This window comes from Sinohyriopsis cumingii, chromosome 7, assembly GCF_028554795.1.
Source record: "Sinohyriopsis cumingii isolate HCF-2022 chromosome 7, ASM2855479v2, whole genome shotgun sequence".
Taxonomy (NCBI): Eukaryota; Metazoa; Mollusca; class Bivalvia; order Unionida; family Unionidae; genus Sinohyriopsis; species Sinohyriopsis cumingii.
In genome coordinates, this window is record NC_142967.1 from 18,881,158 (window position 1) to 18,899,985 (window position 18,828).

An 18,828-nucleotide genomic window follows, 5' to 3' on the forward strand; every position below is an offset into this window, starting at 1 on the left:
AACATCTCTGGAATATTTGAAGAAAGTTCAGATCCCGGATGAGACGCCAAATTATATTACGAATCTAGGCCTGCAATTATATAATAGAAAGGAAGTGAAACCAACAATTTTAAGTAATTTATTTGTTTATAATAAAAAAGTGAAAATGTAAGAGATAAGTACAGTATTGTGAATTGAATCCCAAATATTCTGAAAAGCCTGATCACAAGTACAAAACTATAGGCTGTTCCAAGGAATTAAAATAGTTTTGAATATCCTTATGCAACACAATTATACAATCCTGAATGTCTTTAAATGAGTTTACAATAATCTCATTGAACCATGTATTAATCTGAACGTTAATGAGAGCTTTAGTTATTCTAATAATATTTTAAACAAAAGTATAACCTTAAATTATATCTGAATAACTGACCGACAACAAAAAATAATTATTTGTTTATCAAATCCCTATTTATGCACATTTTCATTTGACCTATAACGTAATAGAATGTGAATATTTCCCACGGAAAAATCGAATCAAACTGTAAACAAGACTGATCTTGAATTTTTGCTACGTAAATAAGTTGTTTGCAACTTACAATCATGGCCAAACGTTACCCATGTAACGATTCCCTTTATAATTTACAATCATGGACAAAAGTTAAGCACACACGAATATATCTGATTAGCCTTAAAATACTCCGTCAATAAGGAACAACTATCTTCCTCTCCTTACATTTAAGCTCTATCAAATCGGCCATATCATCTTTAACATCGGATCCTCCTGTATTGTGTTCCAGCTTAAGAACATACATTTTGTGCCACACGAGCCTTTATAAAAGGATGTATCTCTAAAGTTGAGTAAGCATCTCATAATTTCATTCATATTGTCACGAACATCTTATACACTACGCCAACCATTTTCAGGGTCGGATCAGGTCAAGTGTTTGAGGTCCCTGACTTTCCTCGAGAGGACACCAAAGTAAACATCTATGTGCCTATTTACTCAAAGTGTGCTTAATATCCGATAAATGTGCTCAATAATAAAACGATGGTCACATTTTAAGTGAACAGTGACTGTACGTGTGTATATGTGCACGTTGTATATATATATATATATATATATATATATATATATATATATATATATATATATATATATATATATATATATATATATTATAGCGGGGTGAATGGGTTCGTAAACCCTGGACCACCTTACCCCAGATCCGGCAATGATTTTATTTGATAAACAGTAGGAATGAATTCCAAACATGCTTCCTGGCACCCCTTAGTTCTATCCTACCGACTGAATGATCGAGGATAGACCTGATGCGTCCTACTGCTTGCCGTGTGAGATGACTAGTGCTCCATAATGGAGGCAAGCTTTGAGATTTTACTATTGTATGTTTCCGTGATGATGTTATAGCTGCGAAGGTCCTGAACACTTTAAAGGAATGCGATTTCTATAGAAACGTTCTGTATTGAAAAATATACTTTTTTCAGCTAGAAAGACGTAAGTGATTGAACCCACACACGCGAGCGCGCACGCCGTGTGTGTATGAGTGTGTTTGTGTTTCTGCGTAGTAATGTATATTATAATTTACTTACTGCAGATAGAAATAATTTGAATAATTGGAGATAGTGTTTTTCTTATTCTTTTTTATTTTTCTATTTTGTGTTTGGTCTTGGCGACGGCTACGACAGCAGGTGATGTTTTGTGGTAGTGGTAATAATGGATGCTGTTTAGTCCCGTGTACTCTCTCTCTCTCTCTCTCTCAGTGAACGTGCCAACATCCATTCAATCATGTAGTTTAGTTTGTTCAAATTTTGGAAAGAAAGAAAGGAAGAGCATGAGCGAATTCGTATAGATTAAGAGTAATAAAGGAAATTAAAAAAAAAGTAGAGAAGACAACAACTTTGGTGATTAAGTACCATTTATTGACCTTGCGTGTTGTTTATTCAGTTTATTAGCATCACATTGTGTTTACTTTTACAAGCCTTCTAATTCATTTAAAGCAATGTAAACACACCATACTGATGCACGGCTAACTTGTTATCTTAAAAAAAAAAAATGTATTCGGGACTCTCATCGAGTGCAGGTCCCATAGTGTGTGTGTGTGTTAACAGAATCATATCAAGGAACAAACAGTTTTGCTAGTTCGGTAGGAAAGTATCAATGAATGTTATAAATTGCTTGGTCACACGAATTAACGTGCCCCCACCCATACAGGAAGTTGAAATAAACGATCCTAGTTACACTTGGTTACATGTTGAGTCAGTGCCGCCCTTTCCCTATCCCATAAGCCAATGCGCCGCTTTGTTGTGGCGAATGGTCGTGTTCGAACAGAGAACAGGTGCGCGATACACACAACAGCTGATTACCAAATGGACAATGTTTTTAGTGACCTATATTTCATGATCGACACATATTCAGTAATTTCGGGTATTCAGAGTCATGGCGAGTGCCACAAGCTCATCAAAAGGAGAGTTCCATGTTGGCGGAAAATATCGTTTGGTTCGCAAAATAGGCAGTGGAAGTTTTGGTGATATCTTCCTTGCGATCAACATAGCAAATGGCGAGGTGGGTTCAACAGACAAGTTTCTTTGTTTACATATGTCAGACATGGCCATATTTTATGTCTATCTTTCGTTCCGTTTTCCTTTTCGATCTAGCTTTGAATTTTTGTTCTTAATATACAACTGTCGTTTTACTGACTTTTCTTTGACGTTTCAGGAAGTAGCAGTTAAAATGGAACCACAAAAAGCCCGACACCCACAGCTATTGTACGAGAGTAAATTGTACAAGATTTTACAAGGGGGTGTTGGAATCCCACATATACGGTTTGTGAATAGCCTTTCATCAAACACATTCACACACTGCCATGCACACAGACACATAAACGCATGTAACAATTATCCCGTGCCACGTACTTAAACATATTGAAATACACAACCTATAGCTACGATACGTATCGATTGTACGTTTAACAAAATAGGAAAGGCAGATGACTAGTATTTATTCAAGTCCGTTGAAGACTGAACGTTAACTTTTATACAGTATGTATTGGTACCTATCACTTCACCGTTTGTGTATCTGACCAAAATAACAAAATTGTCATTGTGTCAGCGATGAATCAACCTCTAACATTTATACGCGTATTTTTCCTTTGTATGTTCATGGTCCATTCTGTATTGCGCCTCTATTACCAACTATGTAAGATTTTAAAATAAAGGTGACTTACGACTATTTATAGCCTAGTTTTTATTTTCGTTTTTACATTAAAATATATATTGCCTCAGTTGTTATTGCATCAACAATGTGACATAAGAATTAAATGATTGGACACAATGTACTATAGTGTGTATGGATAGATGAATATATAAATAGACACACAGATAAGAATAAAACTTCATTATACCAAAATTTCTTTCTGAAAGAAGAAATTAAAACAAATATTAATATTTTCTTAGAATATCCTTTGTTAAAATCAGTGATGGCATTCACAAAAGGTATAGTTTAAACTTTACAAAACTATTGTCGTTGTTTGATTTTTTTAGCCCTTAATATTTGACATGTTATAATGCTCATGTTCACTTTATCCCTTGGACATTACTGTTTTACATATTTTTTTATGTTTGTCTTATGCTATATACCTTTTAAAGAATTTGAATGTATATTCAGTATCTTTTATTTTGTAAGACATCATGATTATGTTGATTTGGAAGGTTGTAACTTAATTTGCATTAGTAATTTCATTCTTCACATTTGTGGAACATAAATCTTAATTGGCACTATGTATGCAGTATTGTGCTGGCATGTCATTAAACTTGATACATGCATGTGTATACATACTGTATGTTGCTTTTAATTCCCTCAGGGTTACATTTATTTTCCCATTTCCTGTCAGAGATGGAGTGACATTGTTCCTTTGTTAGCAGGATATTGTGAATTCTTTTTAATGGGGACATTACAAATTTTCATGAATTTTGCTATTGCTACAAACCATAAAATAAAAAATCCAGTGAACCAAGAATAGGACCCATTTCCATTCCACAATCTGAAGTAATGACATTTTAATTACAGCAGAACCAACCAAAATGTATTGTCACAAATTAAAATAATTAACTATATATTATACACCCAGTTTGCTAACAACCACTGTAACTTCTCATGTAAAGGTTTCTCTACACTCATGTTCCAGTTTCAACTAAATGGAAATATTTGAGTTTATTTCCATTCTCATGTAAAGCTTTCTCTACACTCATGTTCCATTTTTTCAACACAATGGAAATATTTGAATTTCCATTCTCAGCTGAACATGAAGTTTGAAATAGTTTAGCAGCTTTTCCTTTCACTCATCTGATGTACATATTTTCCTTTCTGTCATCTGATGTGCATATTTTTCCTATGTTATTTTGTATCTTCGAAAGGATCAAGACAAAAACCAATATACTTAATCTGTCAATAGTGTTTTGACTGTGGTTGGCTGGATTTGTTTTTTATCATGGTCTGTGGGAAGGTGTGTGTATGTGTGTGATTTTGATTTTTAATGTAGCTTTAATAATTTTCAGTCGTATCACTGCAATGTCTACTGTGTGGCATTTTATGGTGATGTCTAGCACTGAGGCATCATGTCCCAGAAAAAATCATTCACCAAATCTACTCACTTTTAAGTGGAACCAGGCTGCAAACTGCATAGACCTAGATCTGGTATCAGTAGAATTAACAACATAGATCAAGCTTTGCTGTCACAGGGTCTATGTTTGCAGGTGGTATATATACAGTACTATGTCAAAGAGTTGCAGTTTATTTTTGAACAGTTTCTGTCTGCAACTTGGACCCCCCCCAAAATTTTTTTTAGATATATCTTCTTCAGTTACATTAGATGATCATAATACCAATGGAGAGCTGCTGCCTCACAAATCCAGCCTCCTAGGATAAAACATTTTAACTAATTAGTTAAAAGTTATCTGCCCACTTTTAAGTGGTATGTAAAATGATCGCCCCTTGATACAGTGATTAGTGCCAAGTTGTATTAATTCTTCAGTTACTACTTCTGCTTGTACTTAGTAGCATGCAATGCACATACGAGCATTTTGGAAGTTTTCTACCTAAAGGCGGGGCCCCGAGTGGCCGAGTGGTTTAAAGCGCTCTTCGTTACGGATCACTGCCATCTCACCTCTGTCTGCGGCGGTTCGAGTCTAAGATTCAGCCAATGTGGGCATGTGAGAAAGCTTGCCAGTAGCTTCTCGTGGGTCGGTGGTTCTTTCCGGGGTTTTCCGGGTTCTTCCTCCACCATTAATACTGGCCGCCATGTATAGCCTATCGTGCTGAAAAATGGCGTTAAACCCCACAACAACAACAACAACAACCTAAAGGCAAGTTGAAAGAAACTCATACTCCAGCTTCTCTGTTCTTTCTTTCCTCAATGACAAAGTTTCTGGCTTTTCAGTGTTGTCACTTTACTCTCCTTGTATACTTTGGTGCCCTTGGACTGAAATTTTCTATAGTATACACTATGCATGCCCATAAATATGGGACAATATATGCTATGATGACTTCTGGTTTCTGAGGGACTCGGTCTCACTTTCAGTGGGATCTTTCCTCATCTGTTCAGGCATCCATGATGGCAGATGTCTCATCCCAACCCAGAATTGCTGAACCTGTATGTCTGGATTTTATGAAACAAGTCCATAGTAACAAATGCTTTTCATAACCAGTGGTGGAGAAATCATTACAGCGAGATGGCACAAAGGCAAATGTAAAATCTTCACAGTGGTGTTCTCAAGAAAATATTATATCCCTGCTGTCATCAGTACTTCAAATAGTTAACTTCTTCTGTGACTCTTTGAAGAGAAACAGCACCAGTTACAATCGAAGGCCACCATTCTATGATTACTGACACCCTACATCATCATGGAAGAGAAGATATCGGACAAACCAAAGAGCTATTTAATCTTCAGTCCAATTTTGATTACACGTATCCAAAGATGGTGGCTTTTTCATGGATACTAACCTGGTTGAAGAAGTCATCATTTGGACTGCTCTCAGGCACTTCATTAGTTCACCTCTCATGTAAGACCTGCTTCATCATTGTGTTAGCAAAAGGCAGACAGAATCAACGAAATGCACGTTCTGTCAGTGGACCCAAACTGCATGTAGTTCCAGCAAGGTGTGTCAGTATCACTCTTGATGCCTCTAATTTCATTGCCAAGAACATGCTTTCGATAGTGGGGAATCAGACTTTTCTAATGAAATTCCTATCTATTCTGGACATTGCCTCAGGGTTGTTGACAGGATTCAGTGCAAGTTCTGAAGGGGTACTTAAGAAGGACTGAGTCATTGTGTTGAGGGAGATCATACCTCTTCTTTCCACTCACAGAGGGAAAGGACGACATCAGCATAGACACTTTAGTTTTTTAAAAAGGGGGGTATCATTCATTATTTATATTGGAAAATAATCCCAGACCAGATGAATTTACTATGTATCTCGGCTCAAGTTTGGGCAGTTGCCTCAGACATTGCATTTGAGAAAAACTGTTCTCTGTTATTATCTATGCTATTGGATGGAGATCCATTTCCATTTCACTAGCATTTATCTCAGAGATCTTGCATCCTAAACAGCTGAATTTGATCTGTTTGGACCTTTAGCTGTGGTGCAGGAGGTTAATTTAAGGATGTGACTTCACAACTTCAACTGGAATTGCAGGAGGGAAAATGTTTTCATTTCAAAGCCTCTCCCCATTAGTTAGAGTCTGTTCTCTAGTTGGGTTGTCAAGAAGCTATCTCAAATACCTTAGGGGACCAGAGATTGTCTCGGAGAAAAGGGCTTTTATCCACCTCTTACCAGTACTCCTAAGGGATTATGATTGGGTAACATATTTGAAGAAGAAACAATTTGAGGAAGAAACAAACTTTTTGCCTCCTCGCAGTTACATCCAAATAGAAAACATGCCTTCTACTCAAATTGTAACTGGAGTATCCATGAGACATGGCACAAATCTCGGTGTTCTGGATTTATGAGGTGGTAGTAGATCTCTTAAGGTATTATGATTGGGTAATTGTTATTGAAGGAAAATATTTTACTAAAAAAAAATTGGTTTCATGTATTTATTGTTTCCTTGTGATTTATATAAAGTAAGATTGAAAAAAATTGATCTTGTCCCCCCGACCCCCATCATGCAGAGATCACTGCTGCTTTTATTTGCACAGAAAGTTTGTATTTGGCCTATTAAATGAGTAGAAATAAAAACACCTACTCATTAGCATGGCGTATCATATAAAAACACATACTCATTAGCATGGCACATTATATAAAAACACCTACTCATTAGCATGGCACATCATATAAAAACACCTAATCATTAGCATGGCATATCATATAAAACACATACTCATTAGCATGGCATATCATATAAAAACACCTGCTCATTAGTATGTCATATCATATAAAACACCTACTCATTAGTACAGCATATCATTTAAAACACCTACTCATTAGTACAGCATATCATATAAAAATACTTACTCATTAACATGGCACATCATGTAAAAACACCAACTCATTAGTATGGCATATCATATAAAACACCTACTCATTAGCATGGCATATCATATAAAAACACCTACTCATTAGTATGGCATATCATATAAAAACACCTACTCATTAGCATGACACATCATATAAAAACACCTACTCATTAGCATGGCAAATCGTATAAAAACTGGTTTATGTGGACACTTACCTGGATGTGTGTTAACATTAAGTTTTGGGAGTGCATTAAAAATTTCTATAAAAAATTATTGAAACGTTAAAGTCGTGACAGTTTGAATCTGTATATGTTGTATAGTGGCAGTCAAATAGGTGAATAACATAATGTTTCACATTTGTACTATCGATATCATTGGTTGGCCATCCATGGGCATTGGCATATGTTAGAGTTTTACTCCAAATACAGTGATAATACAAATTCTTTACAACAACTGTCAACATTTACTGAAACAGCAAAGATGGGCATTCATGTATGGAACGTTAAAAAAAAAAGTTTAAATATATTTTACCTTTTGGGAAGAATTTTTAAACAGTGCATAAAAAATGTGCTCCATAAAGCAGCCACATCCTGTTTGAGATTGTACAGGTTCATGGAAAGTATACATGGATACTTGCAAACAACTTATTATTATACTGTTAGGTCATAAAAGGGTGCAGTTTGTATGAAGATTGAACTCTACTCTATGGATTTTACCATTTTGGGGCTTTATACTTGTTTTGTCCTTTGGTGTATACCTAACTTACTAATCACTGAATAGCCTTGATTGTGCCGATGTATAATCAATCCCAGTACATAGAATTAGTCCAGAAAGAATAAAGAGGTATGAGCAGAATTAAAATAAGAATCTGATAAAGTTAACAGCAAATGATGAAATCTTTCCAATGTACATGTATTTGTACAGAACTAAGTTGTGTCTACTGGTACTTGGTTACTTTGACTTTTGGGCCTGAGGAGAGATAAATTTAAAGTTTAATCTGTTGTACTGTGTTTCCTGTTATTTCCATCTGTTATGCCTGCAGTTTTTAACCTTTTTGGGTGGCAACCCAGATTAGGTCACTGGTGTTAGACTCGTGACTCATCAGATGCTAAAAAGTACACTTGGGTAGGAAATTTCAAAATTATTAAAGTTGATCTCAGTGATTTACTCTTAACAGCATGGCAATCCAGTTTTGGGTCATGATCCATGGGACCACTGTGTTAGGTCATCCACTGTTCCTAAATGCAACCCTTTGTTGTCTGATAATGGTTACAAATTTCATGATGTTTAGCTGTACTGGTTAAAGACCTGAACAACTTATGAGATGGTCTGTTGTCCATCTGTCTGGTAGCACAAGTTTCTTTTATTACTACTCCTAAACTGCTAGGAGGATTACAATGAAACTTTACACATGCATTCATTATATGGTTTAGCTGGACCTAAATGAAAATAGTGCTGCATGGACATCCAGTGTGGCCACCACAGCAGCAGCCACCATGAAAATTGTATTGCTACTCCTCCTGAAATGATGGTGATATCAAATGGGGATCAAACTCCTTCTGAATGAAAAGTAATGTTACCATTGGGCTTTCACCAAAAGACTTCATATTATGTCAAGTAGTTTGTAAATGAAAAGGGTGCCTGTTGCACATTCAGTATGGCCATCTTGAAATTCTTCTTGTTGCCACTGAATGGATGCATGATTTTTACTGGATGATGTATATGTGTAACTGGTCCTAAATGAAAGTGGCTCTGCTCATGCATCCAGTATCTTGTTATCTTACTCCTGGATAAATTGGCGTATCAGCACAGGGTTTTCACTCAAACACTTGTAATGTTTAGTTGCTCTTAAATGAAGATGGTACTAATCTGACTTCTGATATGACTGCTACGATTGGCATCTTGAAAATCTTGTTATACCAATAGCTACATCTCATTTCAGTATCACCAAGAGATTACTTGTAACATCTAGTTGGTTCTAAATGGAAATGGTGCCAAAATATCAAATATGGCCACTATAGCTGCCATCTTTAAAAAATTGTATTGTTACTTCTCCAGAATGCAGTGACATATGTAGATGGTTCATCAGCCTGAAGACCTTTAATGTTGAAATGAAACAGGTGTCAATATGAGATCCACAGTGGCTAATTTGAAAATCTTGTTATTAATGATGAATATCTTGGATGGTTTGGAAATGGTTGTATCTTGAATTCCAGGAAGTTCTTTTCAACCACATGAGCATTAATCCCTTCGAGTGACTCTTGTTTTTTTATTGGCTCTGAAAGAATGGGCCTTTCATTAGCTAAACATCCTCTGTACAGTCACCTGTTGTATTTGTTTTTTTATATAAGAAAATTAATATGCATAGAATTTTTTATTTTAAATTTTCTGTTTTCCCTTATTTTTGCGGTCAGTGGAAAATCAAACCCCTCTACTTTGAAATGTAGCCACCGATTGACTACATCTAAATATCCATAGATCAGTAAGGTGTACCTAATTTTGTTTCATTGTGGCCATGCTCCAACTGGCTGGTTTGATCTAACAGTTTTTGGATTATAAATCTAATCCTTGACAGCCTTTTGTCAATAGAGTATATGTTACCCTGCCTTCAGAGTAAATTGTACACTACCTTTTATTTGCCAAGTGTCTCCGATGGCTGAAAAGAACGGGTTGATATTGGGATAATTAGCTGATTGATGTCTGTAGACAAAGTTTTAAAAATTTGTGGATTTACATCTTTATGAGTGCAATGTTTTTTAAAACCCAAAACATATTTAATTCTATGACAGCTTTGACTTTAAATCGCCATTTTAAATATATATGTTATTGTGTCATCTTGCTCAAAAGACCTTTGAGAAATTTACACAAAGTCTCACCCAAACTCATTTGCTTATTAGTCTTTGATAATGTACCAGGATGAAATTGTGCTAAGGATTCGATCTAGCGAAGACGCTTATTACAGTTTTGTGAATGTAATGTTCATTTATAATGTAATTAAACGATGAATGAATCTGATGCCATATACCTGCGATTCTAGTCCATCAGTGGATGTAACAGAATGTCATGCACACATTGTTCAACAACAGATATAAGTTATAATCATTCAGCAGATATAAACTATATCATTCCTAAATGGAACTAAGCAGAGCATGCGCCTTGAACGAGTAATCAAATGAGAATAAACTTTGAGCATTTATTAATGAATATGAAATTTGTATGGTTCATCAACAAGTGTGATGCATGTATCATTGATTTTCACCAATATATTGACATTGAATTATATTGATTTGTATCTCGTGACATCTAGTTGATAATCACATATTTCCAGTTCCATCTTGTCAAATGGTCAAGGAGCAACCAAGTATCACCCACTCCTCCCAGTCTTCCGTAGAATACTAGAAACGTTTTCCCCCACTGACTTACTGGAATAAATTCCCATACATTCAATATATAAAACAGTTCTGTGACATAAAAGTGATAGCAAATAGCTATACAGTTTTGTATTTCACATACCTTAACAGAAGATTGTTTCCATAAGAGTGACAGCTTCCTGACAAAACTCATCCGTATTGTGGTAAGACAGTGAGAATTTACTATGGTCAAATCCACTACAAGGGAACTTGAGTTGATCAGATTTCTCACTGTAATCACTTTCAACAGCAATGGGTCAACTGAATGCTGTATGTGGCAGTCAAATTAACATACATTTTTATAATGCATTGATATTAAGTACACACAGCTCATTGATACATTACATTTTACATACGGATTATGCTTAGTAAAAGTGAAAGAAAAAATTTTAAGTTTTTTGTTTTTAAATTTTAAATTACTGTCATTTATTTTAGTTCAGTTTAATATAACAATTCCCTCATTATGTAACTACAGACACAAGACTTTACTTGTTTATTTTTCCAGTTGGTTATAGATACATGTAATAAGATAAGGAGCAATTAAGTAAACTTGATTTTGACATTTTGGAAAGGTCTCTTCTTATGTTTCACCCATAGATCATGGACACTGTAATTTCCTGCCAGCTCCCTGTATAAAGGCTTCTCCAATCTAGCAACCTGTGCAATCAGTAATTATGACTCTCTATTCAAATAACATAGATACAGTGGTCCCCATTCTTTTGCGGCTACCTATCTGTAATGAAAAATCCCACTATAAAAGGGGACTTCCATGTTTGGCCCGTCATGGTGGCAACAAAGTGGTGATGGTCTACTATTTTTGTCAGGCAAGGTGGTCTTTGTGTAGAGGTGGTCGCTTGATAAGCACCTTAAGAGGTAGATGAGTATTTTGTTATATCTATTGCATTATTACTTTATATTTAACTGTAAACTAAACGATATTCAAATTAAATATTTAATCACCTTTACTAATTTTTACACATTGTATATGGTAAGCAGCCACTGACAGAATGGACAAATTGTGTCTGTTAAGGAGAGGTACAAAAAAATGTAGATAAAATAAAGAGAAGACAGCATTAAACCCAACTTGGGTACAAGAGGTATTTGTTTACAGGCAGTGACCGTTAAGGCAGCTTGCACCTATATGCTTAAGTTCATTATTGATTGGAGCCCCTTTTTACATGTAGAAAATTTGATCTAGTTTTTGTTGGCTGAGTTGTTTGGTAGGTTTATTTTTATGAGTTATCTTATATACTTGCTTATTACAAGAGTCCATCTGCAAACTGCACAGACAAGGATCTACCATCACATAAAATGAACTGGCAGATCTGGGTCTGTACAGTTTTTTATGAGTAATCAATAAAATAAACCATAAACTATGATCTGCATGCGCATTGTGCTACAGAAGATCTGGATCTTAATTAATTGCAATTTGACTGGCCTTATAAGCGAGTGTCAACTGTAATGGTCTCAGATCCTGTAATAAACTTTCAAATAGGATGAAGCAAGTTTGCAGTATGTATGGATCATGAATTCTTGCTATAAAAATATACAGTATATGTACTTACCATACACAACTTGATATTTTACATGTACATGTGTCTAGGAGGAGATAACTTTAACTGCTATGACAAATTTGTGGTCTGTAGCATGAAACCATTAACCTAGTGGTTAGAGCATGTGCCTCGGATATGGAAAGTTGTGGGTTTGAACCCCAGCCAAGTCATACCAGAGACTACATGCCTCAGTGCTAGATATCACTATAAACAGTCACACTGCAGACATCATAGCGATATGGCTGAAATTTTTTTAAAGCTATGTTAAAAATCCAAATTACACACAAACACACACACACAAACCATGCCCACATGGGGTAAAAATATAGCATATTAAATTTCACTTTAAGTCATTCCATTTTGGTGTATACTATAATTATTATATATTATATTTCAAACAATTGTTGATACATGTATCACTGTATGTGGTCATCTTAAAACTGGCCTTTTTGCAGCCTGTGGCCCACAACCTGGTCTTAATCTGGTTACTTTTATGTCATATATTGTTGTTTTGAAAATCTCTGTTTGGCCCAGGCCATTGAAAAAGTTGCAGATGCCTATATTAAAACAATGTTATTAAAGGCTACATTCTCAAATTTAGCAGGGGCCCCGAGTGGTCTAAAGCGCTCACCGTTCCGGATCACTGCCATCTCTCGTGGGTTGGTGGTTCTTCCCTGGATTTTCCAGGGTACTTCCTCCACCAGTTATACTGGCCGCCATGTATAGCCTATCTTGTGCTGAAAAATGGCGTTAAACCCTAGAACAACGAAAACAAAAATCAAATTTAGCACAATATGACATTGGGCTATTGAAACCAAGGGAAGAAAATTTTCCAGTACCTTTATAGCAAAATAATACTGTTTGAATATGCATTAGTATGTGTAAATTAAAACTAAAGTTCAACATAATGTAAAAATGAATATATGCATGCAAAACATTGGTAAAGTTTGAAAGCCACCTATGTGGTAAGCTACCTACTTGTATAATGGAAAGATTCATATTACAAAATGTTTCTCACATTATCTTTGTTAATCCATGCATCATTTGCAAGCCTGTTTTCATGCATCAGATTTCAAAAACTGGTAATAATGAATGTACACAAATGTCACACAATTTGAACTTTCTTGTAGCTTCAAGAAGTAGTTAGTGATATATACATATTCAGTTTTTCTTTCTTGTTTGTAGGGTTTTCCCTACTAGTGTAGACCCAGAGATTATATAGTTTATGTGTAGGTCAGAGTCTGTGCTCTGCCCTTTGTTCACAATATGATTTTAAGCAAATAGCATGGACCCATAGTTAAAAAATACACTTGCATTTTAGGATCTACTCATTTTGCCACATTAAACTATACTCTTCCAGTTTAACACTGTTTAAGGAGCTGTAAAGTTTAATGTGTATTATATGTGAGGTAGCCTTATAATGGGCTCATTATATATTACATACTGCAATTGGGACTATGACCATACCTGCCTTGTATAAGGGACAGTGTTATATGTGAGATAGGCTTATACTGGGGTTCATTGTATATAACATAATGCAATTGGGACCTTGACCATACCTGCCTTGTATAAGGGACAGTGTTATATGTGAGATGGGCTTATGCTGGGGTTCATTGTATATAGCATAATGTAATGGGGACCATGTGAGACAGCCTTATACTGGTGTTTATTGTGTATGTAATATTACAGTAACATCATGTAATTGGAGCCATGACCTTACCTACCTTGTATAAGGGACTGGGTGTATGTGATATAGCCTTATACATTGGGGTTATTGCATATAACATAATGTAATGGGGACCATGTGATATATCCTTATATTGGGGTTCATTGTATATATTAATATAGTATCATAATAACATCATTTAATGGAGACCATTACCATGCCTGTAAATGGGACCATGTTCTTTGTTATACTGATATGCTTTATAATGTTGGACTACTGTGCACATGTAATACATGCATGCATGCACACACAAACACTCACACACAGTGAACCTAGATTGGAGGTCTGCATATGTTTTTCGTTTTTTGGTTTTTTTTAACCTTTTCTAAAAATGATTATCATGGACCTTCATTGGTACAAATTAGGCTGGGGCACTGGATTGCTGAGTGGTCAAAGGTGCTCACCTTTGCAGATCACTGATACCTCAACTTTGTCCATGTGGGTTTGAGTCTTGGCTAGGCCAACATCGGTATGTGATAAAGCTCGCCAGTAGCTTCCCCTGGGTTGGTGTTTCTTCCCTGGGTTCTTCCTCCACTAGACATAATAGCCTGTCATTAAACCCATAAAGTTACACTATTTATTGCACTTCATTTTTGCAAAAGTTCAGATATAGTATGTAGGAATCTGAAAGGTTAAATATTTTGTGAGTTAAAGGACACAGAAAATGGCTGAGAGGGAGAATAGGAGAGCAGAGCAATCATACCATGGAAACCAGCCATGTTGCCTTTAACATGTTAGTAACATGTGCTTTTAAAGTAAGTATACATACTATTCACACATACATGCTTTTATCAGCAGCTAACAACTGATAAAAGCAGATTTTCTCGACAGTATGATTGTTGAGGCCCAAGGCTATTGAATCTATTGAAGTCTCACATGATTTTAAAGTAAACTTTGCAAGTTAGAGTCAATTTGATCTCATTAGGATACACTCAGTATTGTGTTTATATATCTTGTTCACTTTTTAAAGTAATTATATCCTTTGTGATTCATGAGGTAAAATTTGATTGCCTGCAAATGGTGTTTGTAGTCGTATAGGTCCAAAGATGATTGATGATAATGGATTTTTATTTAGAGTGTGGAGACCTGGGATAATACACTTCATTGCTAGTCTATTGGCACAGTATAACCTGTAATCTGTTGAACATTAAACATAAAATCAAATTAAGCCCATCACACCAGATTCCATTGTTTTAATGGTTTTGCTGGTTGCAGTTAAAATTATATGTATAATGTAAAACAAAAGGGTTTAAAACTGTGTTTTTGTCTGCTGTTAGGATAAGTCATAGCTATGGGCATGTCTGTGTGTGTGTAAACCCACCATGTCAGCCCAACGTGTCAACTTGCCACTAGAACAGGATTCTCAAGAAATTACCCAGTGTATAGTCTGTTTCTAAATTCTTTTGTAATTTTTCCCCATAAACAAGACGTTGTAAATGCATTACATCCTATTCATTGTTGCTTTTCTTCCACATAATATATTACTTTTTATAAAATATTGAAATTACTAATTTGTTTGCATGATCGGTTTAGTTTGCTCGTCTCTTGCCATTTATTGGCATTGTTACGTTGAATTTTGTAAAACTAGCTGTGAACCTGCCCTAATTACTTGACTGAACTGCTGACAGAAACGTAATGTATTTAATTTCTATAGCAGTATGGATAAACATTACATCTTTTGAAAGCTGTGCACAGAATAGGTCAACATGTCGCGAGTCATGAAAACATGGGGGTGGTATCCCATGTGTGCAAAATTAATATTATTCTGAACAGAATTACATGTATTTGGTAACAATTGCCTCTTTTCAAATGGTAAGCATTGCAGTATATTTTTTTTCGTCATCAGTCCAGTTCGTTATGCGTTTTGCTTCAGTATTGGAGACAGAAACCTTAGGTGCGCAGTAATGCCCGACAGCATTATATATATATCAGGGTTGAACAAGATGACAAAATGAAGTCATGCATTGTTTGTTTAAAGATAGAAAAATGATACATTCCTGAGTGATATTTTTTAAATGATTGGTTGAGTCTGCACTTGTCAGACTGCATCATGCTGACTTTATCCGTCTCTCTAGTTTCTTGGCTATGCTGATATTGGCAACTGTACATGGCTACAAATTAGACTGTAGGGTTTACCAGCATATCAGTACACTCCTGGCTATTTGGTCCTTTTAAAAGTCAAGCTTGCAAATGTACAGATAACAAATTTGAAAAAAATGTAGGAAGATGAAACCCCATCCAAGTAAATGTAAACATTTATTCCCATTATATTAATTAAGAAAAAGTAAAGACAGACATGTAGATTGAGTTTCTTAACATTGCTTAAGGCAGTTATAATTTTTCAGTACATGTCAAGGTTGACTTTGGAGTTCTCACATGATCTTGATGACATAAAGATAAATGATGGTGTCCCGATTAACATCAAGACATTGTAATATTTTTATTTGTAGAATTGAGTGCATTGTCTAGATAGTACACTGGATCATGTTTCTGCAAAGCACAGTACATGTGTTCAAACTGTACTAGATTGATCATGTTTACACTTAGTACATGTGTTCAGAATACTAGATTGATCATTTTTCTGCAAAGCACAGTACATGAGTTCAAACTGTTCTAGATTGATCATGTTTCTGCAAAGTACAGTACATTTGTTCAAACTGTACTAGATTGATCATGTTTACACTTAGCACAGTACATGTGTTCAAACTGTACTAGATTGATCATGTTTACACTTTAAACATCAGAGCAGGATGCAGGGTGATGTTCATTGTCATGTTGGTGTAATGCTGGTACTTGTATTGCTTATAGAAGACTTCGTCATCTGGTTTATTTGTACCTAACAGTGCAGGAACATAATAACATCATCATAACGGAGTTGATTGGTAAATTACATTCATATTTATTTTATTCCCTTCTTGAAAGGACTCTAAATAATTAGTCACTCAGACTATTGTAAGTCAGTAACAGTCCAAGTGGCTGAGTGATCTAAAATGCTTGCCTTTACTGATCATTGCTATTTCACCTCTGTCTGCATGGGTTCAAATCTTGGGCTCAGCCAATGTGGGCATGTGAAAAAGATTGCCAGCAGCTTCCCATGGGTCATTGGATCTTACCAGGGATTTTCTGAGTTCTTCCTCCACCAGTTATACTGGCCTCCATGTATAACCTATCATATGCTAAAAAATGGGTTTAAACCCTAAACAACAACAGTAACAGTCAAACACCCAAAGACACAGTGTAGTATTGGTCTGCTGTTGGATATTTGTTTGCAGTGCATTGGGGTGTAATAATCAGTGGCAGTTGTACATGCAACAGTGTAACTGATCAGTACAGTTTGTATGCACTGTACATATGAAATATCACACTATTTCCCAGTGGATAAAACTATATGCAGTTGTCCCCCACTAAAGAGACAATCCATTCTGCTACAAATCGTGGCCTTGTAAAATGAATGGTCTCTCCTGAGGAGAATATTTTGGAAACATACTATCGGTATCTGGGTGTCAGGCAAGATGGCTCTGATAAAAACTGATCCATGACTTTTAAAAAATCCTGAGATACTGTTGTTGATCCAGACTGGGGAATCCTGAGATACTGTTGTTGATCCAGACTGGTGAATCCTGAGATACTGTTGTTGATCCAGACTGGTGAATCCTGAATGCATGTCTTCTCGGTTACAAGTCTGATACCTTCACCACTGCAACTCCCATGGGTAGCAATCTCAATAGTTTTCAAGTTACATTGTATTACTCCAGTTGATGGTCCCATGAGGGGATAAACCACAGAATAAAGTGTGTGTGTGTAATAAGGATTTTTAATGTAACTTTAACAATTTTTCAGTCATATCGCTACAATGTCTGCAGTGTGGCAGTTTATAGTGATGTCTAGCACTGGGGCATCATGCTGCATACTTATAGCTTGTCCCACCCACTCACATTTTCCTGACACCAGTCCTAATGCTAACCTCTTATTGTTGAGCACCTAGCGAGGCTGCTGTTAGTAACATTTTTTAAAGTCTTTGGTATGACTCAGCCAGGGTTCAAACCCACAACCTTCTGTTTGGAGAGGTATGCAGAATCAATGCTGACTGCATTTGGGCTAATATCAATCCAGAAAGAAAGCAAGGAAAGTTTTGCTGGTAGGTTAAAAATATTACCTATTAAAGACCGAATCTGTTTGAGAAAAGCCAAATTAATGTACAGGATATCTCAGAATAGTGCTCCTGAATATTTACAATCACTATTCCAGTATAGGCTACCTGGTAATACTCCCCACCTGCGATCCATGTCAACCAAACAGTATAAAATTCCCAAACCAAATAAGGAGTTATTTAAAAAAAGTTTCCAATACTCTGGAACTCTGCTCTGGAATAGTATTCCAGCTGAGATTAGAAATGCCCACTCTATTTCCTTCTTCCAAACCCAATATATCCAGTGGCTTCAGAGATGCAGCTTAAATAAATGAATTCCTTTGTATGAGGGCCTCAAGGTAGATTAGTTTTTAGCTAATTGTGTTACCCTCTTTAAATAAGGTCATTATTATTATTATTATTATTACTGTACAGATAAATTCACATTGTAAAGCCAGGAAAGTGTATACACATTACAGTGTCTGAGTAGTTACATA

The 18,828-nt window shown here is 35.7% G+C and overlaps 1 protein-coding gene across 2 annotated transcripts in view; it reads left to right on the forward strand.

Annotated features, from left to right (window-relative positions):
- Positions 1-2,265: 2,265 nt before the first annotated feature.
- LOC149794813 (casein kinase I) overlaps positions 2,266-18,828 on the forward strand; it is a 44,052-nt gene continuing 27,489 nt past the window's right edge. The window contains exons 1-2 of one of the 2 annotated variants that reach the window (XM_089964470.1): positions 2,266-2,563; positions 2,717-2,823. In XM_089964470.1, the coding sequence (XP_089820596.1) occupies positions 2,438-2,563; positions 2,717-2,823 (233 nt within the window). In that variant the 5' untranslated portion in view covers positions 2,266-2,437. The remainder of the gene's footprint in view (positions 2,564-2,716; positions 2,824-18,828) is intronic. The other variant, XM_089964471.1, reaches the window with a different exon arrangement.